A 26850-nucleotide genomic window follows, 5' to 3' on the forward strand; every position below is an offset into this window, starting at 1 on the left:
CAGTTTTCCCAGAACCATTTATTGAAGAGGCTCTCTTTGCCCCACTGTATATTCTTGCCTCCTTTGTCAAAAATAAGGTGTCCACAGGTGCATGGATTTATCTCTGGGCTTTCTATTTTGTTCCATTGATCTATATTTCTGTCTTCGTGCCAGTACCATACTGTCTTGATGACTGTGGCTTTGTAGTACAGACTGAAGTCAGGCAGGTTGATTCCTCCAGTTCCTTTCTTCTTTCTCAAGATTGCTTTGGCTATTCGAGGTTTTTTTGTATTTCCATACAAATTGTGAAATTATTTGCTCTAGTTCTGTGAAAAATACTGTTGGTAGCTTGATAGGGATTGTACTGAATCTATAGATTGGTTTGGATAGTATACTCATTTTCACTATATTGATTCTTCTGATCCATGAACATGGTATATTTCTCCATTATTGGTGTTATCTGTGATTTCTTTCATCAGTGTTTTACACTTTTCTGTAAAACTGTAAAAATATATAGGTCTTTGTTTCTTTAGGTAGATTTATTTCTAAGTATTTTATTCTTTTCATTGCAATGGTGAATGATTATCTCCTTAATTTCTGTTTTCTCACTGTTGGTATATAGGAATGCAAGGGATTTCTCTGTATTAATTTTATATCCTGCAATTTTACTATATTCATTGATTAACTCTAGTAATTTTCTGGTAGTCTTTAGAGTTTTCTATGTAGAGGATCATGTCATCTGCAAACAGTGAGAGTTTTACTTCTTTTCCAATCTGGATTCCTTTTATTTTTCTTCTCTGACTGCTGTGGCTAAAACTTCCAAAACTATGTTGAATAGTAGTGGTGAGAGTGGTCTTATTTCCGACTTTAGGGGAAATGCTTTCAATTATTCGCCACTGAGGATAATGTTGGCTGTGAGTTTATCATATATGGCTTTTATTATGTTGAGGTATGTTCCTTCTAGAGCTTCCCTGGTGGCTCGATGGTAAAGCATCTGACTGCAATACAGGAGACCCAGGTTTGATCCTTGGGTTGGGAAGATCTCCTGGAGAAGGAAATGGCAACCCACTCCAGTATTCCTGCCTGGAGAATCCCAGGGACGGAGGAGCCTGGCAGGCTACAGTCCATGGAGTCGCAAAGAGTCGGACACGACTGAGCAACTTCATTTCATGTTCCTTCTATGCCTGCTTTCTGTAGAGTTTTTAATCATAAATGGGTGTTGAATTTTGTCAAAGGCTTTCTCTGCATCTAATCATATGGTTTTTATCCTTCAATTTGCTAATGTGGTGTATCACATTGATTGATCTGTGAATACTGAGGGAGCCTTGCATCCCTGTGATAAAGCCCACTTGGCCATGATGTATGATCTTTTTAATATGTTGCTGGATTCTGTTTGCTAGAATTTTGTTGAGGATTTTTGCATCTATGTTCATCAGTGTTTTTTTTTTGTGGCATCTTTGTCTGGTTTTGATATCAGGGTGATGATGGTGGCCTCATAGTTTGAGCTTGGGAGTTTACCTTCCTCTGAAATTTTTTGGAAGAGTTTGACTGGGGTAAGTGTTAGCTCTTCTCTAAATTATTAGTAGAATTCACCTGTGAAGCCATCTGTTCCTGGGCTTTCGTTTGTTGGAACACTTTTGATTACAGCTTCTATATCCGTGCTTGTGATGGATCTCAAGATTTTCTATTTTTTCCTGATTCAGTTCTGGAAGGTTATAATTTTCTAAGAATTTGTTCATTTCTTCCAGGTTGTGCATTTTATTGGCATATAGTTGCTAGGAGTAGTCTCTCATGATCCTTTGTCATCTGTTGCTGTGTGTTGTCTGTTATAATCTCTTCATTGTCATTTCTAATTTTGTTGATTTGATTCTTCTCCCTTTTTTTCTTGATGAGTCTGGCTAATGGTTTGTCTGTTAGTTAGGTTAACTTGACTTTTCTCGTTTCTTGAGGCAGGCTTGTATTGCTATGAACCTCCCTCTTAGCACTGCTTTTACTGTATCCCGTAGGTTTTACACTGTCGTGCTTTCATTTTCGTTTGTTTCTATGCATGTTTTAATTTCCTGTCTGATTTCTTCCATGATTTGTTGGTTATTCAGAAGCATGTTATTTAGCCTCTATATGTCTGTGTTTTTAATAGCTTTTTTCCTGTAGTTAACATCTAATCTTACTGCATTGTGATCAGAAAAGATTCTTGAAATGATTTCGATTTTTTTTTTTAATTTACTAAGGCTAGATTTATGGCCCAGGATGGGATCTATCCTGGACAATGTCCTGTGTGCACTTGAGAAAAATGTGAAATTCATTGTTTTGGGGTGAAATGTCCTAGAAATATCTATTAGGTCTAACTGGTCCATTGTATCATGTAAAGTTTGTGTTTCCTTTCTAATTCGCTGCTTGGTTGATCTATCCATAGGTGTGAGTGGGGCATTAAAGTCTCCCACTATTATTGAGTTACTGTTAATTCCCCCTTTCATACTTGTTACAATTTGCCTTACATCTTGAGGTGTTCCTAACTTGGATGCATGCTGCTGCTGCTAAGTCGCTTCAGTCGTGTCCGACTCTGTGCGACCCCATAGACAGCAGCCCACCAGGCTCCCCTATCCCTGGGATTCTCCAGGCAAGAACACTGGAGTGGGTCGCCATTGCCTTCTCCGACTTGGATGCATATATATTTCTAATTGTTATAACTTCCTGGATTGATCCTTTGATCATTATGTAGTGTCCTTGTCTCTTTTTATGACCTTTATTTCAAAGTCTATTTTATCTGATAAGAGTACTGCTACTCCTGTTTTCTTTTGGTCTCTATTTGCATGAAATATCTTTTTCTATCCCTTCACTTTCCTTTGGTTTGAGGTGGGTCTCTTGTAGACAGGATATATAGAGGTCTTATTTTTGTATCCATTCACCCAGTCTTTGTCTTTTGGTTGGGGCATTCAACCTATTTACATTTAAGGTAATTATTGCTAAGTATGATCCCGTTGCCATTTACTTTGTTGTTTTGGGTTCGAGTTTATAAACCTTTTTCCGTGTTTCCTGTCTAGAGGAGATCCTTTAACATTTGTTGAAGAGCTGGTTTGGTGGTGCTGAATTCTCTCAGCTTTTGCTTATCTGTAAAGCTTTTGATTTTTCCTTCATATTTGAATGAGATCCGTGCTGGGTATAGTAATCTGGATTGCAGCTTTTTCTCTTTCATCACTGTATGTCCTGCCATTCCCTTCTGGCCTGAAGAGTTTCTTTTGAAAGATCAGCTGTTATCCTTATGGAGATCCCCTTTTGTGTTATTTGTTGCTTTTCCCTTGCTGCTTTTAATATTTGTTGTTTGTGTTTACCTTCATTAGTTTGATTAATATGTGTCTTGGGGTGTTTTGCATTGGGGTTTATCCTGTTGGGGACTCTCTGGGTTTCTTGGACTTGGGTGGCTATTTCTTTCCCCATTTTAGGGAAGTTTTCAACTATTATCTCCTCAAGTGTTTTCTCATGACCCTTCTTTTTGTCTTCTTCTGGGACTACTATGATTTGAATGTTGGGGCATTTAACATTGTCCTAGAGGTCTCTGAGGTTGTCCTCATTTAATTCTTATTTTTTTCCTCTCTGCTTCATTTATTTCCACCATTCTATCTTCCACCTCACTTATCCTATCTTCTGCCTCAGTTATTCTACTACTGTTTTCCCTCCAGAGTGCTTTCAATCTCAGTTATTGCATTACTCATTACTGATTGACTCTTTATTTCTTCTAGGTCCTTGTCAAATATTTCTTGCATCTTCTCAATCCTTGTCTCTAATCTAGTTACCTGTAACCTCCACTTTGTTTTCAAGATTTTGGATCATCTTTACTATCATTATTCTGATGAATTCTTTAAAAAAAATTTTTTTTTACTTATTTTTGCCTGTGCTGGGTCTTCCCTCCTGCAAGGGCTTTTCTTTAGTTGCTGGGAGCAGGGGCTACCCACCAATTGCTGTGTGCGAGCTTCTCACTGTGGTGGCTTTCTCCTGTTGCAGAGCATGGGCTCCAGGATGTGAGCTTCAGTAGTTGCATCTTATAGTCGCAGGCTCATGACAGGTTGTTGCTGAGCCATGAAAGATGCCATGATTCTTGGCCTCTGGAGGAGAGGAGTTCAATCCAGGGCCAGTGACAAGGCTTGATCACTCACAAACTTTTTGTGTAATAAAGTTTTATTAAAGTATAAAAGAGATAAAGAAAGCTTCTGACTTAGACATCAGAAGGGGGCAGAAAGAGTGCCCCCTTGCTAGTCTTTAGCAAGATGTTATATACCTATCTTTAGCTGAATGTTATATACCTATACTTCCCTGGTGGCTCAGATGGTAATGCATCTGCCTACAATGCAGGAAACCTGGGTTCTATCCCTGGGTTGGGAATATCCCCTGGAGAAGGAAATGGCAACCCACTCTAGTACTCCTGCCTGGAAAATCCCATGGATAGAGGAGCCTGGTAGGCTACAGTCCAAGGGGTTGCAAAGAGTCGGACACGACTGAGCGACTTCACTTTCACTATATACCTATCAGCAAGCTGTTAATTAGAGAAAGGAGACATCTCAAAATTCAGAGTGGCACCAGGCCCCTCACCCCCAACATGCATTTTGAGATAACACTGGCACCAGGTGAGTCATCCCAAGCCATAAAACGATTGACATTTATCTTGAAGAAAGGCAGGTGTCCAAGTAAGTATATAGTTTCATTAACATAGATTAGGAGAACAATGTATGAGTAAAACATATAGGTTTGTTGAGCCCTGGTTCTGAGTCTCAAGCAGAACTGACTTGAGGAAAGACAAGAGTCTAGGGTAAATACACAGTTCATTAACATAGCTTAAGAAAAATATTTCCATAAGAAAAGCACATTGGTTAGCTCAAGGTTTGAGAAAAGTTACGTTCAGGTGGAGCCAAGTGTCATCATGGCAACACAGAATTTTAAGAGAAACCTTTCAAATTCGTATAGAGAAGGGGAAAAAAACCTAACACTCGTTTGCTTCCTCCTGCCGCTTGAGAGAGAGGTAAAATATGTCTGACACTTGCAGCCTATTTCCTCTGTTTGGAGACCCCTAGCCTTCCTGCCTGTAAAGCTCTCACTCAACAGTTGTGGCGTACAGACTTGGTTGCCCCGTGGTATGTGGGGTCTTCCCAGATGAGGGATTGAACCCTAGTCTCCTGCATTGGCAAGCGGATTCTTTAACACTGGGTTACCAGGGAAACCCCTACCCCAAGAATTCCTATGTGATTATTGCTTAGATGTGCAGAACAAAAATGGCACGAGTTAATTATCTTAATATATGGAAACTTACAGTGGTATTTGTGCTACAAATATAACTGATCCTAATATGCTACTAAGAATATTGAATGATATCCACGTAACCAGCAGTATGAAAACTGAACAGAGAACTTCCTAATGTACAAGCTGTGTTTCAAAGCAGCAGAAGAACCAGAGATCAAATTTCCAACATTCGCTGGATCATGGAGAAAGTAAGGGAGTTTAAGAAAAAATCTACTTTTGCTTCATTGACTACACTTAAGCCTCTGACTGTGTGGATCACAACATGGGGACAATTCTTAAAGAGATGGGAATACCAAACCACATTACTTGTCTCCTGAGAAACCTGTTTGTGGGTCAAGAAACAACAGTTAGAACTGGACATGGAACAAGGGACTGGTTCAAAACTGGGAAAGGAGTACGTCAAACCTATTCTCACCCTGCTTATTTAACTTATATGCATATGCAAAATGCTGGGTGGGATCAATCAAAATGCTGGGTGGGAATCAAGATTGACAGGAAAAATAACAACCTCAGATATGCATATGATACTATTCTAAAGGCAGAAAGTGAAGAGGATCTAAAGAGTCTCTTGATGAAGGTGAAGGAGGAAAGTGAAAAGTGTGGCTTGAAATTCAACATTCAAAAAACTAAGATCATGGCATCCAATCCCCTTACTTCATGGTAAATAGAAGGGGGAAAAGTGGAAGCAGTGACAGATTTTATTTCCTTGGGCTCCAAAATCACTGTGAGCAGTGACTGCAGCCATGAAATTAAAAGATGCTTGCTCCTTGGAAAGAAAGTTATGACAAACCTAGACAGCATATTAAAAAGCAGACATCACTAAGACGACAAAGTTCCACATGGTCAAAGCTATGGTTTTTCTAGTAGTCATATACAGATGTTGAGAGCTGGACCATAAAGAAGGCTAGAACCGAAAAACTGAGTTCCTTGTACTGCAAGAGATCAAATCAGTCAATCCTAAAAGAAATCAAACCTGAATATTCACTGGAAGGATTGATGTTGAAGCTGATGCTCCAATACTGTGCCACCTGATGCAAAGATCCATTAGGAAAGATTCCTACAAAGGTCCATTGGAAAAGACCTTGATTCCAGGAATGATTGAAGGCAAAAGGAGAAGGGAGTGGCAGAGGATGAGATGGTTAGATAGCATTACACTGACTCAAGGGACATTAATATGAGCAAACTCCAGGGAACAGTGGAGGACAGAGGAGCCTGGCATGCTACAGGTCATGGTGTCACAACGAGATGGACATGACTTGGCAACAACAATGCAAACTGTCACAGGAATACAGAACAGCAGAAAGAATTTAATCCCAGAAAAAAAAAAAGACTTAAGAAATACTCAGAAATATAAGAGAATATAAGCTAAACTTTCTATATGTGATCTAGAACCTCAAGGAAAGGAAAAATCAGTATGAACTGAAGTTGTTCTAGTGAACCTTTGTGGAAAAGGTAAATGAAACATGAGCTGGGAAAGGGAGATAGTAGGTTAAAAACAAACAAACAATAGCAACGATGACAAGGAAAAAAAATAAAAACCAGGTATCGTAAGTGGAAAAATAAGAACAAAGGGAGAAGGGAGCTCTCATCCCTGAACTCCTAACTAAAAAAACCACATGACTGTCACCCTTCCACCCCCCAATCACAGCTGACTGGACTAGAAGTAGGTTCTTGAATCAAGAACAGCATTAGCAGATCAGCAACCACAAAAGTCCTAGTACAGAAAAATCTTCCCAAACAAGAATGATGGCAATTAGCCAGATCAACCTAGCTCTAGCGTCTCTCTCATCTCATTTCCTCCCATGGACCGTCAAATGACTGCCTTTAATCTAACTCCACTCACTTCTAACTGCCTATAAACACTGCCCTGTCAACTTATCTCCGACATGCCTCCCTCCAGCATCCACCCTCATTCTATGGACAACTATACTGACTGTCTTGGCCTGGAGCCTGAGAATGTTACTCCTCCTCTCTCATCCCAATTTTCTAAGCAGTTAGGACATACACTGAAAGCGTCATTTACCTATCTACCTATTCCCATCCTTCTTACTCAATGCCTGGATTACTGCAATGACCTCAAGGCTCATCCACCTGCACCTGTATTCCCCATCTAAAGGCTATGAGAATTACCTCTTCAAACCCTAAATTTCAATTATCATCATGATTCTCTGCTCGAAAATCTTTAATGGTTTCACTTTCCATTTAATATAATGTCCATATTATTCAGCACAGCATAAAAGACTGCTCTGCCTGCCTGCTTCTCTACCTTTGTAGCCTAACCCCCCATCCCACTTAAGAGTAACCCTATCCATACTCCTCTCAGAACACAAACCTGAATTCTCTCATCCTTTCCACTATCTGCAATACCTTTCTCTGAATTCCAACTGGCCCTCAAAATGCCCAGCTCAAGGGCCAATATCCCACAAAACCCCTTTCAGACATTCCAGCTATAACAGCCGTCACCATTCCTAACACCGTTAAAATTGAAACACTGTATCTAAACTGCAGCCCTTGTGATGGCTTGATGGCTCGCCGGCTCGCCTTGTGCATACCGATACATGTATGTATGTCCCCACATAAGATCATAAACTATGAAAAGGCAAAAATGTATTGTTCTATCTCACAATCCCCAGCTCAAGGCCCAATAAATGTTTTATGAATGAGGAAACTGAAGCAAAAGCATTATCACTGAATAAAACAGGCTTTTCTTGCATTATAAAGCACACATGTCTTAAAGAATCTCTAGGTGAAGCAAAATGAAACCCATTTTAAATGTTCAATGAGAACACTGAAATAAAGAACTATTAATTCCAGGCCCTAAATCATAACAAATTTTGTAATTCTCTACAGTCCTGAATTCTCAGTAGTCTTTTAAAATAAAATCAAAATACTTAGGGGATGACAGTGTGGAAAGAACACAGAACTGGAAATCAAACATGAGTTGTAGCAATCCTTACATTAACCAAAGCCATTAAAAAAAAGGCACTATAAAATAAAAGACGTCTATTTACAATATTCTGAGTTTCCTATGTCCCTATCAGGGCAAAGCTGTAAATCGAAAGCATCCACTTTAAGCCAGGACACTGAGAAGAGTTAATGGACACTATCAGACAAATTTTGAGATCAAGAGAGAAAGAGAGGGAGGTGGGAGGAAGGGAAGGAGCAGCCAGTCACCCAGCTAGGTTGAGTTGTTTCTCCTACCTCTGCTCTGACTGTGCCACCAATAACTCTTCCCCCTACATGAAACTCCTCTAAGAAGGGTTAAGGCCTTTCTTTACAGGTTTGACAATAAAAACCTAGGAATGGTCTTTGACCAAGCACATCAGAATTCAATTACACTGACAAGCAATTAAAATCAAATGAGTTTAAATGGCTAATATTAGATTCTTTCCTCTCTGGGCCTGTCAAAGGGGATTAATAAAAAGTAATATTAAAAAAAAGAGGCAAAGACCAGAAAAAGATTAACTTCACAAATCTGAGTGATGGTTATGTTTGTGCATTTCTGTCTTACACAAAGGTAAAGCAGGACTGCTTAAAATTACTTATAATTTTACTCTCAGTCTACATATTGAAGGAGCTTTGGTCTCAAAAGACGTGCTATCATACACTGCTGCCACAGTGCATGCTGCTCTAGCAAGCGCTGGGCTCAGGCTGTCCCCCTGCCTATGTCAGACTCACATGATGTTAGCCTGGCCTCCGAGCGCCACACCCTGGTTCTACTCTCCTTTCTTCCCAGGCTACAAGGTAGCTGCTGACCAATATCCAAATGGTGACAGAGATATTTATAGGCAGTTTCCCCAATTTTAGCCTTTGAAGGAGGTGGTGAAGAAAAAGTGGTGAGTAAGCTATGCTGCTGGACCCACTGGACTGCCCAACAAGGGAAATCTGAATGAAAACTCATTACGGATCAATTTTGTTTAATCTAACAGTCATAAAGATCAACTTCTGGAAGTTCTAAAATTACAGTTGCTGATTAGTGATTTGGTGGTAAAATCATTTAGAATTACAGGTGTATCCCAACACCTCCTTCTCCTAGCCTGCATCTTAAAATCAAATAGGACAATCAAGCCATCTTTCCCCCTGTGTAATAACCATTTTTCTCAGCAATGACACAATAATATGTTCTAGATAATACTTTCAAGATCTCTATAATACTAACAACAGTAAAAACATGTTATTGGTTTACACCACATAGCTAGATGAAAGAATATATACTTTTAAGTATCTTTAAGACTTAAACAAACATTCCAAACATAAGAGAAAAAAATACTGTAACATAATAAGGGAGTCTGGGTTTCCCAGGTGGCACTTGGTAGTAAAGAATCTGCCTGCCAATGCAGGAGACACAAGAGATACAGGTTTGATTCCTGGGTTGGGAAGATCCTCTGGAGGAGGGCCTGGCAACCCACTCCAGTATTCTTGGCTGGAGAATTCCATGGACAGAGGAGCCTGGCGGGCTACTGTCCATAGGGTCACAAACAGTTGGACACGACTGAAGCGACTTAGGATGGATGCACACAAGAAGGTAGTCCAGTATTTTCTTTGCTAAAGAGCTGAGAAACTGCCATTAATATTACGAAAAACGCAAATCTTAGAAAATCTTATTAAGACAATGAAATGTAAAAGACCTGGGTTTATAATTTCATATCACTACAACACTTTATAAACAGAACTACTCAGGTACCATCTCATATATTCGATTCTTTAATATTTTTTCATTAGCAAAAGGTGATTAAAGGTTACCAGCACCTCTGTTTACTTACCCACAAGCCACATACTGTCCATTCCTAGATGTGGCAATGCTTAATCCATATAAGCTGCCTTCATCAACAAATCTGTTAAGGCACTTTCTAGAGTTCACATCCCAAACATAAACATCCCCGTCCCCTGAAAGAGCCAAAAAAAAAGGGGGGGGGGGGTGTTGGTTAACTTTGTTTTAAACTTGAAAGGCAACTGAATTCATTCTTGCTGCTGCTGCTGCTAAGTCGCTTCAGTTGTGGCCGACTGTGCAACCCCACCAGGCTCCACCGTCCCTGGGATTTTCCAGGCAAGAACACTGGAGTGGGTTGCCATTTTCTTCTCCAATGCATGAAAGTGAAAAGTGAAAGTGAAGTCACTGAGTCGTGTCCAACTCTCAGCGACCCCATGGACTGCAGCCTACCAGGCTCCTCCGTCCATAGGATTTTCCAGGCAAGAGTACTGGAGTGGGGTGCCATTGCCTTTCTCTGGAATTCATTCTTAGTTCCTCTTTAATAGTACAAGTTACTAAAAAGACCTGTAAATGTCCTAGGTCTAGAAAACTGGCCTAAAAAATGTTTCTTGTATACATTTTCATATATACAAAACTATATCCCATTAGTCAGTAATAAATAGTATCTTTAGGTTTAGAGTGAAAAATCACAAACTCTTGGCTTGAGTTGAGCTTTTAGAAAAGTTCCTACGTTTCACTCAGATAAATTACTCGAGCAAAATTTGAAAAAAACAAAATATCTACCAGCATAGGTTTTCCAACATCTATCAATAGGTATTAGAGTACCTAATATGTAAGGCCGGGTGATTTAGACAGCAAGCTGATGATGATACTGATGACGTCAAGAGGAGGAGGAGGAAGTGAAGGATGACTGGTCTAGACTAACAGGATATAATTAAGGACGTGTGTACAATTCCTAGGAGGCATGCTTTTGAACTGTGATGTCGGAGAGGACTCTTCCAAGTCCCTTGGGCTGCAAGGAGATCAAACCAGTCAATCCTAAAGGAAATCAGCCCTGAATGTTCATTGGAAGGACTGATGCTGAAGCTCCAATACTTTGACCACATATGCGAAGAAATGGCTCCTTGGAAAAGACCCTGATGCTGGGAAAGATTGAAGGCAGGAGGAAAAGGGGATGACCAGAAGAAGAGATGGTTGGACTGCATCACCAATTCAAAGGACATGAGTTTGAGCAGGCCCCAGGAGTTATTGATGGACAGGGAAGCCTGGCGTGCTGCAGTCTACGGAGTCGTGAAGAGTCAGACACGACTGAGCAACTGAAGTGAACTGAACTTCACAATTCTGGGTAATAAGCACAAATAGTTTAGAGAAGGGAGAATAAGGGGATAATAAATCTGATGAGAACACATTTTCATGACAGAAATAGCCATCTAACAATAAAAATCTGTCCTTATTCTTTCTTCTCTCTCCTATATATTCCATATTGATGATCACCCTCTTCCTCAGACCCATTATAGATCTGTATAATGACCCTATATGCATCTCAAAAGTAGCCTCTCACTCATCTATCTTCTCTCTTTACTGTGACTATTGCTCTAATGTTCATCCTTCTATACTGCTATTCTTTCAATGAGAATTCGATGAATTTCACTGTTTCAACTATTTCGTTAACAAAATTTCCCAGGCTGACATAAGGGTTTAGGTTTATATTTAGAAAAATTTTAATAGGCGCAAATTTTAAAGCCTTTATGTTTGTCTGTAAGGTAGTGGCACAGTAAAGACAGATGTTTAAAAATTTGCTAGTTAAAAAAAAAAAAATTTGCTAGTAACAGATTAAAATGGGAAAGGAAGGGATGAAGGGCAGGAAGACCATCTAGAAAGCAAGAGTATTAGATGGTCATAAGTTGATGACTTAAGGCAAACGATGCAATAATTAATCCAGCAGAAAACAAAATGAAAAAACTGGTTAAGTTGAAAACATAAAAGGTGAACTCTTTCTTCAACAATCCTATCAAAATATTCTTCATATATATAAAACAAGATAATATGAACAACAGGATGCTAATCACATAAATCACTTCTTATACAAGGAAGAAAGGAGAAAAAAGGGAAGGGGGAGAACACCAATCAAAATACAGGTATCTCCCTAACTTACCAAGGCTCAACTTTTGATTACTCCTCCTCTAATTTCAGGAACTTTCTTATGGTAAATTAGACTATCATACTGTGTAAATATTTAATATCTATATCCAATTCATATAACCAAATCTTAGTATCTCTGCTGACCCTTTAACTCTTCCCCCAAACTCTGACTCTCCCAGGATCCGAGGACAATTTCATTAGGAACATTACTACTCTGTATCAATATTTATTCTTTACTCATAAAAAAACCTGCCATATTAATTAATTAGTAGGGAAAATAGATGCTGACTGGGCTTCCCTGGTGGCTCTTACAATGTGGGAGCTGCAAGGTTCAATTCGTGGGTTTGGAAGATGATAGGGCCATAAATTCTGCAGCAGAGGGAGTCTATGTCCCTGCACACTTGGCACCGCCAGGGTCCCCAAAAGCCAAGCAGCTGCCGTCACCTTCACGCTCAACTCTCACTGGGGCAGAGCTGCCACAGGCAAGAAACATACTGCATCTATGAGCCCAGGGTCACTTCAGTCATGTCCCAACTCTGTGACCCTGTAGACTGTGGCCTTCCAGGATTCTCTGTCAGGAGGGTTCTCCAGGCAAGGATACTGGAGCGTATCAGCCAATACTGGCTGCCATTCTGTTCTACAGCACTGTATTTACTGCTGCCCTAGCCACCAACTCCCCTGAGTACCTGGTGCTGCCAGAACTCCTGCAACCCCAGCAGCTGCACCACCTTCACACCTGGCCCTCACAGGGGCAGACCCAAGTTCTCAAGGGAAGAGAAGCCTCAGGAGCAAACCCCAGTAGACGACCCACATGAGAGGTGGTAATAAAACCACAATTGCAACCCACGGGCAGTACAGTAGGAAGACCTAAAACCTTCCCACCAGCTGTACAAGCTGTAGATTAAATATATTATATATATTAAATGTTATACTTATTACTATTAATTATATATTAAATATATTATATATATGGAATATATAAAAGGACATTGAGAGCTCCTACAAAAGAAAACGCACTGGTTCTGATAGCTGTGGATATTGGAGGCAAGAACACACAGAAGTTGGAACAAATCAGAATCTGAGCTGCCCCCACAGCAGGTCCAGTGTTGGAGGGCATCCTAGGGAGGTAAGGTGGACTGTGACTCCCAGCAAGAAAGGACTCTAACAGCAGTGACTCAAGAAAAACATTTATTATTTTTATGGTTGGACGTGTTCTATAGATTCTTTTTTTCTTTTTTCCTTCCATTTCCACCCCCCACCTTGGCTGGAGTTGTTGATTTTATTGGCACTATAAAATCTAATTAGGCTTTTGATTATTTTTTCCCTCAGTCACATTTGTTATTGCTGTTACAAACCTCTGCCTCTATGTTGGGCTTTTGTAGTTCTGTGGAGTTTTCCTTTTTTGTTTTCTTTTCTCAATTTTAACTTTTAACTTTTTAAACCTATTACTATTTTTTCTACATTTACTCTTTTGTTTGCCTTTCCTACTGTTCTTTTCCCCTTGCAGTTAATCTTTAATGTAAATAAATCTTCTCTATCTACCTCTATTTAACTTTGCATATCTATTCTTTCTTTTCATTCTTACCTTTCCTCTAGACATAAATTTTATTTTGTTTTATTCCCCACTTGGCACCGTGCTTTAGTTTTGTTTTCCAGTTTGTGTTTTAGTCTTCTTAACTGGTGGATATACTTCTTGATCTCCTTTTTTCACCAGGTCAATCTACTGTACTTTGTTGGACTGTGTGGGGCAGAGGAGCCTGGTGGGCTGCAGTCCATGGGGTTGCAAAGAGTTGGGCACCACTGAGCAACTAACACTTACTTACTTATTTATGGGTGTATATGCATATTCCGTTATTTCAATGATTATTTGCCTGGTTTTATAAATGCCATTTGTCTGGGGTCCCTGTGGCTCAGCTGGTAAAGAATCCGCCTGCAATGCAGGAGACCCAAGTTCGATTTCTGGGTTGGGAAGATCTGCTGGAGAAGGGATAGGCTACCCACTCTAGTATTCTCAGGTTTCCCTCATGGCTCAGCTGGTAAAAAATCTGCCTGCAGTGTGGGAGACCTGGGTTCAATCCTTGGGTTGGGAAGATCCCCTGGAGAAGGGAAAGGCTACCCACTCCAGTGTTCTGGCCTAGAGAATTCCATAGACTAAAAAATATAAAGTCCGTGGGTTGCAAAGAGTCGTACACAACCGAGTGACTTTCACTTTCATCTTTGGTTTCTCGGTTTTGGGTATTTATTTTAATCCCACAATGCCATAACAAAGCACTTATGGAATCTTTGTTCCTGACCAGAGATAAAGGTTTGAGCCTTTGGAGTGGAAGTACTAACTCCAAGACCTTAGACTACCAGAGAATTAACCCTAGGGCGTATCAAATAGTGAGAACTCCCACAAAGGAAACCACTTGAATACAAGACCTGTACAGGACAACTAATCTAAACAACAAACTAAACAAAAATACAAGCCCAATCATCAGCAGGCAGGATTACCGCCTCACTCAGCCTTGCCCATCAGAGGAAGAACAAACAAAGACTCAGCACAAATCTCACCCTATAGGAAGCTTACACAAAGCTTACACTGGACCAGCCCTTGGGGGCAGAAACCAAAAGGAAGAAAGAATTCAACCTTGAAGGCTGGGAAAAGGAGACCTCAAACACAATGCTAAAAAATAGTAAGAATGAAAAGGCAGAGAAATACCACATAAATGAAAGAACAAACTAAAACACAAAAGTCCAAATAAATGAAGAGGAAATAGGCAAACTACCTGAAAAAGAATTCAGAATAATGGTAGTAAAGATGGTTGAAAAGCTGGAAAACAAAATGGAGAAAATGCAAGAATCAATTAACAAAGACCTCGAAGAATTAAAGAATAAGCGTACAGAGACAAACAACACAAGTACTGAGATTACAAATACTCTAGAAGAAATCAACAGCAGAATATCTGAAGCAGAAGAACAAATCAGTGAGCTGGAAGATAAAATGGTGGCAATAACTTCTGAAAAGCAGAATAAAGTAAAAAGAATGAAAAGAACAGAGACCTCTGGGACAATATCAAATGCAGCAATATCAAATTATAGGGGTCCCAGGAGAAGAGGAGAAAAGAAAAGGTATGAAAAATTTTTTGAAGAGATTGTAGTTGAAAATTTCCTCAACATCAAAAAGGAAATAGTCAATCAAGTCCAAAAGGCACAGAGTCCCATACAGGATAAACCCAAGGAGAAACACGCCAAGACACATACTAATTAAACTAACAAAGACTAAACACAAAGAAATAATATTAAAAGCAGCAAGGGAGAAGCAACAAGTAACATATGGGGAAACCCCATACACTTAACAGCCTACCAGGCTCCTCTGTCCATGGGATTTTCCAGGCAACAGTACTGGAGTGGGGTGCCATTGCACAGCAATAGTAGCAGACTACAACACCCCACTCACACTAATGGACAGATCATCGAAACAGAAAATTAATAAGGAAACATAAGTCTTAAATGATACATTAGATGAGATGGATCTCATTGATATCTTCAGGATATTCCATCCAAACAAAGAAGAATACACATTCTTCTCAAGTGCACATGGAACATTCTCCAGAACAGACCACACCTTGGGTCACAAATCAAACCTCAGTAAATTTAAGAAAACTGAAGTATCAAGCATCTTCTCTGACTGCAATGCTATGAAACTAGGTATCAAGTACAAGAGAAAAACTGTAAGAAACACACACATATGGAGAGTAAATAATACGTTTCTCAATAACCAATAGGTTACAGAAGAAATCAAAAGGGAAATAAAAAAAATTCTAGAAACAAATGACAATGAAAGCACAACATCTGAAAACCTACGGGATGCAGCCAGAGCAGTCCTAAGGGGGAAGTTTATAGCAACAGTCCTACCTCAAGAAACAAGAAAAACATCGGACAGACAACCCAGCTTTACACCTAAGCAACTGGCAAAACAGCAAAAAAAAAAAAACCCCAAAGGAAAGAAATTGTAGAGATCACAGCAGAAATAAATGAAAAAGCAATGAAAGAAACAATAGTAAAGATTAGTAAAACTAAAAGTTGGTTCTTTGCGAAGATAAAGTCAACAAACCTTTAACCAGACTCATGAAGAAAAAAAGAGAAGAATCAAATTAACAAAATTAGAAATGAAAAAGGAGAGGTTACAACCAACAATGCAGAAATACAAAGGATTATAACAGACTATTATGAACAAATGTATGGCAATAAAATGGATAACCTGGAAGAAATGGGCAGATTCTTAGAAAAGCTGAATCTTCCAAGACTGAACTAGGAAGAAACAGAAATTACCAACAACTCAATTACAAGCTGTGAAATTGAAGCTGTGATCAAAAATCTCCCAAAAAACAAAAGCCCAGGACCAGAGAGCTCCACAGGAGAATTCTATCAAACATTCAGAGACGAGCCAATGCCTATCCTTCTAAAACTCTCTCAAAAAATCACAGAAGAAACACTTCCAAACTCATTCTACAAGGCCACCATCACCCTGATACAAAAACCAGACAACACAAAAAAAGAAAACTACAAGCCAGTATCACTGATGAACATAGATGCAAAACTTCTCAACAAAATTTTAGCAAACAGAATTCAGCAACACATCAAAAAGCTCATACACCATGATCAAGTTGGGCTTATTCCAGGGAAGCAAGGATTCTTCAATGTATGCAAATCAATGTGATACACCATATGAACACATTGAAAGATAGAAACCATATGATAATCTCAATAGATGCAGAAAAAGCCTTTGACAAAATTCAGCACCCATTTATGAGTAAAACTTCAAAAGATGGGCATAGAAGGAACCTACCTAAACATATGATAAGTCTACAGCAAACATTATTCTCAAAGGTCAAAAACTGAAAACGTTCCCCCTAAGATAAGAAACAAGACAAAGGTGTCCACTTTCACCACTATTATTCAACATAGTTCTAGAAGTCTAGCTACAGCAATCAGAGTGCACTGAAACGACCCAGAGGGATGGTATGGGGAGGGAAGAGGGAGGGGGGTTCAGGATGGGGAACACGTGTATACCTGTGGCAGATTCATGCTGATGTACGGCAAAACCAATACAATATTCTAAAGTAATTAACCTCCAATTAAAATAAATAAATTTATATTAAAAAAAGAAACAAAAGGTTGGAAAAGAAGTAAAGCTCTGTTGACGAGATGATACTGTATATAGAACACCCTAAAGACAGTATCAGAAAATTACTAGAGCTAATTAGTGAATTTAGCAAAGTTGCAGGATACAAAATCAATACACAGAAATCACTTGCATTTCTATATACTAACAATGAAATATCAGAAAGAGAAATTAAGAAATCAATCCCACTCACCACTGCAACGAGAAAAGAATATCTAGGAATAAACTAACCTAAGGAGACGAACTGTACACAGCACATTATTAGACAACGATGAAAGAAATCAAAGATGACACAAACAGATGGAGAGACATTCCATGTTCCTGGGTAGGAAGAGTCAATATTGTGAAAATGAATATACTATCAAACACAATTTACAGATTCAGTGTGACCCCTATCAAATTACCAATGACATTTTTCACAGAACTAGAACAAAAATTTTCACAATTCATATGGAAACACAAAAGATCCCAAATAGCTGAAGCAGTCTTGAGAAGGAAGAATGAAGCTGGAGGAATAAACCTTCCTGACTTCAGATAATACTACAAAGCTACAGTCATCAAGACAGTATGGTACCAGCACAAAAACAGAAATATAGACCAATCAAACAATATAGAAAGCCTTGAAATAAACCCATGCACCTATGGGTACCTTATTTTTCACAAAGGAGGCAAAAATATACAATGGGGAAAAGAGAGCCTCTTCAATAAATGGTTCTGGGAAAACTGGACAGCTACATTAAAAGAATAAAATTAGAACACTTCCTAACACCATACACAAAGATAAACTCAAAGTGGATTAAAGACCTTAAATGTAAGACCAGAAGCTATTAAACTCTTAGAGGAAAACATAGGCAGAATAGTTGATGAAGTAAATCAAAGCAAGATCCTCTATGACCCACCTAGAATAATGCAAATAAAAACAAGTACCTGATTAAACTTAAAAGCTTTTGCACAGCAAAGGAAACTATAAGCAAGGTGAAAAGACAACCCTCAGAATGGGAGAAAATAGCAGCAAATGAAATGACAAAGGATCAATTTCCAAAATATACCTGTAGCTCATACAACCCAATACCAGAAAAACAAACAACCCAATCAAAAAGTGGAGAAAAAACCTAATCAGACATTTCTCCAAAGAACACATACAGATAACTAACAAACACATAAAAAGATGCTCAACATCGCTCATTATTAGAGAAATGCAAAGCAAAATTACGAGATATCATCTCACACTGGTCAGAATGGCCATCATCAAAAAGTCTACAAACAATAAATGCTGGAGAGGGTGCAGAGAAAAGCGAGCATTCTTGCACTGCTGGCAACAGTTCTTGCACTGTTCTTGCATACTGTGGGAATGCAAACTGATACAGCCATTATGTAAGAGGGTCTGGAGATTCCTTTAAAAACTAGGAATAAACCACCATATGACCCAGCAATCCAACTCCTAGGCATATACCCCGAGGAAACCAAACTTGAAAGAGACACATGTACCCCACTGTTCACTCCAGCACTATTTACAATAGCTAGAACATGGAAGCAACTGTCTAGGACAGATGAATGGATAAAGAAATTGTTACATACACACAATGGAGTATTACTCAGCCATTAAAAGGAACACATTTGAGTCAGTTCTAATGAGGTGGATGAACCTAGAAAAGAACCTATTATACACAGTGATGAAAGTCAGAAAAAGAAAGATAAATATTGTATTCTAATGCACATATATGGAATCTAGAAAAATGGTACTGAAGAATTTATTTACAGGGCAGCAAAGGAGAAACAGACATAGAGAATAGACTTATGGATATGGTGAGAGGGGAGGAGAGGGTGAGATAGATGTATGGAAAGAAAAACATGGAAACTTACATTCCCAGATGTAAAATAGATAGCCAACAGGAATTTGCGGTACGGCTCAGGGAAACTCAAATAGGGGCTCTGTATCAACTGAGAAGGGTGGCATGGGGCGGGAGATGGGAGGGAGGTTCTAAAGGGAGGAGATATATGTATACCTATGGCTGATTCATGTTGAGGTTTGACAGAAAACAAAATTCTGTAAAGCAATTATCCTTCAATAAAAAATTAATAAAAAAAATAGTACTACAGAAATATCAGGATGAGATTAGAACTGTTTTCAGTCAGTAGTGAAGAAAATTCCAAACAGTATCCAAGTGAAAGAGGGCTAAAAGAAAAGAAATAATGATTCTAAGTAACTTTTATAAAGAAAATAAGGAAGTTTCAGAATGGGGTTTCCCTGGTGGTTCAGTGGTTAACAGACTGCTGTGCAATGCAGGGGACACCAGTTTGATCCCTATGCAGCAGAGCAACTAAACCTGTGCACATCCACTGAGCCCACACACTGCAAGTTCTGCAGCCGGCTCACCGGAGAGCCCAGGCTCTGCAGTCAGAGAAGCCACTGCAATGGGAAGCCTGCACACCATAGCTAGGGAGTAGCACCCACGCACCACAGCTAAGGCAAGCCAGCACACAGCAACAGAGAGCCAGCAGTCCAAACACCTGAGTAAATATTTTAAAACCATCTCAAAAAGACGGTGACCCTAAATGCAATTCTTAAAAAAAAAAAAAATCTCGGAATGAATTACCTTTCAAATGTGAATCTTCTTCCCCTCTTTTCCCCAAATAGTACGCATTAAGTGGTTAACCTTTCACCATTACTAGTTAGTAAAAGAGAAGGCAAACAGCAATGAAAAATGAATTCTAAAAATAAAAATGATTTTCTTACTAACACAAAAGTCTAAAATCAAACTCAGTTTTGATTAAATTTGATATTTAAACACATCTCGTTGTTAACTTACCTGAAGATGCATATACTTTCTTACTATCTGAAGAGAATGTGGATGCTGCAATCCTCCCATTAATTTTCATACTACCAATTAGCTCTTTTGTCTGAAAGAATAAGAAATATTACTTATCAGATTGTTAGGAGTTGTAAAGAAGAATCACAATGTGTAGAATAAAAATGATCTGGTTCTCCTGTTTTGTAGCACCTACTTAACTTTGTTTTTCCTTATACTCAAAAAAACCCCAAAAGTTCTTCCCCCACTGCCCACAACTTCTCTCCAAGCCCCAGTGTGTGCTTCCACTTAGGATGCCGATTTAAGGACACCATGAGTTATGGCTCAAGGCTACTCCTACTTGGACTAATGTCTTATACTATAAAAAGCAACAGCTAATAATGGTTCACCTTCATAGACAGCAAATGAAGATATCCAGCAACACCATTTATAAGCAGGAAGGACCCATCTGGGGCAACTTCAAAGCTCCTCACTATCTTCTCTTTCAAACCTAAGAAAGAAAATGAATCAATAAGGATTAATAGCTTGCAATTACTGACTGACAATTGAGAGTCTCTTACTTTTTAAGTGCCTTAGACAAAATGTAGGCTCAGACACTGAATAAGTCTGACTCTGTGCATCGAGTATAACCCAAATATAAGGTCACTATAAAATGCTTAGCAAACTTCTGTTCTTTCTCTTGGTCAACATTCACCATTTTAATTGCAGGTCAGAGACTCAGCTCTCCAAATAGTAAACTTATCGACTAATTTTCTAAATGTAAATGGTAATACCCATAAATAAACTGCAAGAATAAATTATACTTCTCTGTCACAACATTCATCACCAAAGGGAAATATACTGCCATTAGAGATAGCTAAAACATAGTAACATGTAGAAACTAGTTGGTATCCACCTACTAAACATCCCGTGATATATGGAAGTCTATTGATCCAAAAGGAAAAAACAAAACCACGTCAGTAATGTATTTAAGAGTTAATTAGCTTCTCAAGACTCATGTAACCAAATGACATGAGCTAAGTACATAACCAGAGTCAACTTACTTATTTATAATGGGACATGTTTCTTTTCCATGCATGAAAGTCTCATACTATGCAACAGATTCTTTCTGATATTAAATTGCTTAAAGAGCCAACATACCCATTAAACAGTTGCCTAACAGAAAGGATTCATAATAAGTGTAACTGGCTACACTTCCAGGGAAGGGACGTGAACGGCCAGGGTGACAGGAGCACAAGAGAACGTTCACTAGCCATTCATTCGTACATTTTGGATTTCTGCACCATGTGAATGTGTCACTTAGTCAAAAGAGTCATTAAAAAAAACTAATGTACTAAGTTAAAGTATTAACCAGGAAAAAGAAACTAGAAAAATCCAGTGAAGAGTTCCTGTTTCCCCACAGGAAAATGATGGTTAAAGGTCCCACAGACTTATCTCTGGGCTATTAACAGTCTTTGTCTAGCTGGTTTATAATACTACAAAACTGGGCCTCCCACTCCAGACCTCCACCAAAAGTATACACCCTAATTTCCTTGACTGGAATGATACCTGCTTCCAATTACTAGGGTTACTTCGGCTAAGGATTACCGATCTTCTTCATTATGATTCTAGACTCTGGTCTTACTAAGGGTAATCTTCACCCCAAATTTTGGGCAAACATTATACACTGACTAAAGAATCAAGAGAGACAGCTCCAAACACAGGGAAAATACCATAACATGAAGAATCAGGAAAGGGAGATTAGGTCTACCACAGTGTGAGGCTACAGCTGGCAACCCCTGCAGACCCAATCCGAAGGACACAGTATCAGGCAGTGAGAGCAAAAGAGTGAACACAGAGCATTCACCACGGAGCCTACAGCTGGGCACCACCACGGCGCTGCAGGAGTGCAGACTGCACAGGCATCCCAAGGGCAACAGTGAGCAAACCCCCCTCACGCGGGGTGGGACCAGTGTAGACCCAAACCAAGGATGGCGACAGAAGAGACAAAGTGCCGGAAGACTCGCATACAGAGGCCACAGCTCTCTGCCCACAAAGACCTTACTTTTTCATTCTGAATAAGCCTGTTGTTTGGGGGGAACTAAGGAGAGGAGGTTGTCTTCAAGAAGGAAATATCAGACATCCAACAAATAAAGCTGCCTTATCGATTAACTGGAAAAATAAGACAGACAGTGATATTTTTATACAAAGCTTATGATAGGGACAGAATGAAGGAACTAAATAGGTCACTAAATAGTTAATCCCACTAGGAGATTTTAAGTAAAAAAACTAGGGGAGACCCCTGTTGAGTTAATGATTACTCCAGAAAGCAGGTCTGCTTAACCACAAAACCAAACAGGCTTGCTTAGCAAAACCATGCAATGTAAGCACAGGACGTGTCCCAAAACAAAACAACGGTAGCATGAGACCCATATCCTGCCAGTGAGTTCAGTTAATTCAATGATCCATAGGACCTGCTCTCTGCACACATATAAAACAACTTGTGGACACAGCTTGACCACACAGGGACAAAAACACTCCCCTGCTCAACCTGGAGGAGCTGATGATGAAAACACGATGTCTACTCAAAGGACAAGGTCTTCTCTCCCTCCCCACTTTTCCTTTGATTTTATAAAACTGTAGCCCACTAAGTTCTTCTGTTCTGTTCAGTCACTCAGTCATGTCTGACTCTTTGAGACCCCGTGACTGCAGCATGCCAAGCTTCCCTGTCCATCACCAACTCCCGGAGCTTGCTCAAACTCGTGTCCATTGTGTCGGTGATGCCATCCAACCATCTCATCCTCTGTCATCTCCTTCTCCTCCTGCCGTCAATCTTTCCAGCATCAGGGTCTTTTTTCCAAATGAGTCAGCTCTTCACATCAGGTGGCCAACGTGCTGGAGTTTCAGCTTCACCATCAGTCCTTCCAATGAGCAAGTTCTTGGAGCATGGCATTTCTCACCCCCCTGCTTACATGCCTCACAGCGTTCTACTCTCATGCATCACTTATCTACCGCTTTGCTCTCGCTGAACTGTTCTCTGCACTGAGACATAAAGGACTGTGGTACCAGAGCTCTTCAGAGCCCTCCTGAAATGATACCAATCAGTTTCAGCTGGTGACTGCAGCAGGGCTGTGGTAAGAAAGGAAGGTCTAGGGTCAGGTCCTAGCAGGGCCACGAGATGCCATGGGCCAAGAGTTCCAGGGAGGGTGCTCCTTCGATGACAGCCTGTTGCAGTTGGGCCGATCAACCCTGAATGCTTTGGGGCTCTGACTGGGTACCTAAGTACAGGCCAGGGGATTGACAATATAAATGTTTAAAGAGCAGGAACTGGAAGAACAGTGATCATCAGCATGGACTGCCATAGAAAGGGGGCAGGAGCTGTGGAAGGTGAGGAAGACAAGGGAAACGGCTTATGAAAAGGAAGAACCTCACTCTCTGGTGGCTTCGACGAGGTGCGGGTCGTGGCTGCACAGAAACGTAAAAGGAATATGACGGCTATGCTTGCACACATCCAACAGCGAGCCTGGGATAAAGCCAGCCACTAAATGGTCACAGGCTTTAATAATCTGTACTCTTCTCTCTCACTCTGAGGTTCTCCTTCTACGCTCTACATCTGTTTCCATTCTATCTTTCCTTTTTAACTCCAGAAGACTTTTTACTACATTCACTACAGCAATTCATTCTTCTCCTCTATCTCAGTTTATCTGGCAAGAAACCACTTTAATTCTGAGACTGTCCTTTTATCCCTGATTAAACCTTTTGAGATGGCGCACAACTCTGTGAATTGTGCTTCTCTCTAAAGAAATACCCATCACTTTGTCTCTCCTGAATTCTGTGATGAGACATCAAAAATCTGAACTTCATCAAGTCCTAAAACCAGGTGTGTAATCTCAATTAAAAGAGCTCAGGTTCAAGTTTCAATATGGGTTTTGGCTAGGCCGGAGTCCCAACTACATGGATTCAAGTTCTAAACTGGGTTGTAAGATTTCAGTCCTGAATTTAAAAAACTAAGCTGTAAATTAAACAATCGGAGCTATGGGAAATTCAAGACAGCTGCCTGACTCTTCCCAGCTCCTTGACAACCCCCATTTTTTTATTTAATGGGTTAAAGCTTTTCTTGGCTACAAAGCTAACGCACTCATCAAAAAAAAAAGGCGGGGAGGGAGGGATAAAAATGTGTTTTTCACTTGGGGTACCCTTTTTCTTTATTGGACAAAACTTACAAGCCTATATGATCAGTTAACCAGACTTATTTTATTTTACAAACAAATCTATCTTAATTTGGCTATGTGTGGTAAAAGTGAGGGTAATTTTGGGGAAAATTGTATTTTTATAAATATTAAATTTTAGTTGCTACTTACGGCTTAGTCACTCAGTTGTGTCCAACTCTTTGCAACCCCATGGACAGAGGAGCCTGGAGGGCTGCAGTCCATGGGATTTTCCAGGCAAGAAACTGGAGTGGGTTGCCATGCCCTCCTCCAGATCATCTTCCTAACCCAGGGATCAAACCCAGGTCTCCTGAATTTACCATATGAGCCACCACAGAAGGGGATTCTGCCTCACCAAATTCTGAAAATCATCAGGACAGGGAACATATCTACTGTTTAAAACTTACTTCTTGAAATAGCCTTGGTCATTATTTTATATTATTGTAAAACTTAATTGAGTTACTAAGAAGGTATTCTAAGCTTGTTTCTGAAGAGGATCACTGTAATTTATCTTTGAAAGACCAAATGCTTATAATCTATAATCAGAGGATATATAGTTTAAACAAAATAAACATTTAATGAACTGTGTCCCACTAGATAAAAGACCTCTTATCAGGTATTCTTAAGTACCCCAAGCCTCCTCCCCTCATCCCCCCAAAATTGAAGGGAATCAACTTTTTTGGTGGGGGGGGAGGATTTGAAGTACTTTCCCCCCAATTATTAAAAGTGCCCAACAGAGGATGACTTCCTGAGCCTTAATGTCAGTCTTTCCCTCTCTCCAACCTTTAAAAATGCTGATCCTTTATTTCCAATTTGCACCCAGACCAATTCACTGGGGACTTTTTCTGTACTATTCTTTTGTGGCGAGTTCTTAGACATTAACGCCTGGTTGGGGGACTACTGTAGAAGGGATAACATCTAAAGTTGTTAAGTACAAATCTTAATTAAATTATATGGTGAATTTTTTAACATGTGAAGGACGTTCTTACATAGCTAACTATTGCCTTAGTGAAATCTACTTTATTCATGAAAATGGCTGCTCCAACAAGGGCTATCTCACAGGCGGGAGCCAAGGCTCCAAGCCAATTATAGCCAGAGCCCATGCTAACCAAATAGCAACCCAGGAAGGCCATACAGTACACCAGGCAGGGAACAACATTGTTCCCTGAGGCAGATTCACAATGGAATCATCAGGTAAATTTTATTGACAGATAAAATAAACTAGATGGGACCATATGATTAACTATTTAACAAGTGGTATAAAAAGGCTTACAGAGAACCCTGTTAATTATTTAAAAAAAAAAAAAAACAGGGACAGGATGAAAATACTACAGGTTTTCAAGGGTGATTAATACAAGCTTTTAAAAAGCACACAAATATGGACTTCTCCTCCCCCAAGGAACAAGCCCTTTTGGCTATGCACTTCCTAGCCCAGTCTGCCCCAGACATCAGGCACAAAATTTAAAAAAAACTGCTGGTCCTCAGACCATCTATGAGTGATTTACTCCAACTGGCTTATCTGGTTTTCAATAACTGGGATATGGCCAAAAACGCTAAAGACACCCAAAGAGAGAAAGAAAAGGCTCAAATGACTGTGATGGCTTTGTCCATTCAGGGACCACCAAAGGAGAGGCCAGACTTTCTGGGCCAAACTGGACATGGTAGACTACAAGGCCATGGGTACTGGCCACCTAGACAAAATAAGTGTGCCCTGTGTGGATAGAAGGGACACTAGAAGAAAGAGTGTGATGATCCATGTGCCCTTGCAAACAGCCAGGGCACTGGCAGAGTGAAGGCCCCAGATGCCAACAAGTGACAGGGGGGGCCCCTCACAACCATAGATGGTTTCACAATCCAAAGACTGACAGGGCCCAAGGCTAGAAGTGGCTCTGCCCAGAGATGGCATATATACAACTAACACTGAGCCTCACGTGGTCACTGAAATGGCAGGCCACTTGACAGATTTCTCATGAACATTGCTGCATCTTGGTCTTAACCCAAGGGACTGAAAACCTTATCAACTATAACAAATATGTAATGGGAATGTCAGGAAAGAGACAGGGGCCCACTTTCCAGGGACCCATTTTCTGTAACATCAAAAACCGGCTATTTCTACATTGCCTTCTGTTTTTGCCTGATTACCCTATTTCTTTAATAAAAGAGATTTACTTATGAACTAAATTAGGAGCCATTCTATCTCTCGAGGGACAAAAAGGAACCCTCATCACCAAAAGATATTAACAGAAAAAAAGGAACGGATTAAATCTATAACTGAGATAAAAGACTCAACAGACCCTAAAATATAAAACACCAAGACTCTGGGCCTAATTAAAACAAAGATTGAGGCCTCAAGTGACCCCCTTCTGGACTTGGAAACCACTGGGGGAAAAATGGTTCAGATCTTTAAAATTATAGTTATAATCTCTTTTAATGACTTTTCTGATGCTTACTGTTATATTTTTTTAGATTCCTAAACTTTTTTTTTGGATTTCTCAATGCTTAACATCTAAGAGAACTAAAAAGATAATGCTAACCAGAGTGACACCGACTTGCAGTTCTCCAAAT

At 39.7% G+C, this 26850-nt stretch overlaps 1 protein-coding gene across 1 annotated transcript in view; it reads right to left on the reverse strand.

The window, feature by feature from the left end:
• The window catches only part of UTP18 (UTP18 small subunit processome component), a 55728-nt gene that overhangs the window by 9718 nt on the left and 19160 nt on the right, over positions 1 to 26850 (reverse strand). The window contains exons 8-10 of the mRNA XM_069603646.1: positions 20488 to 20588; positions 20099 to 20189; positions 10032 to 10155 (exon numbers count right to left, since the gene is read on the reverse strand). Of these exons, the coding sequence (XP_069459747.1) occupies positions 10032 to 10155; positions 20099 to 20189; positions 20488 to 20588 (316 nt within the window). The remainder of the gene's footprint in view (positions 1 to 10031; positions 10156 to 20098; positions 20190 to 20487; positions 20589 to 26850) is intronic.

Source organism: Ovis canadensis, chromosome 11 (assembly GCF_042477335.2).
Source record: "Ovis canadensis isolate MfBH-ARS-UI-01 breed Bighorn chromosome 11, ARS-UI_OviCan_v2, whole genome shotgun sequence".
NCBI classification, from domain to species: Eukaryota; Metazoa; Chordata; class Mammalia; order Artiodactyla; family Bovidae; genus Ovis; species Ovis canadensis.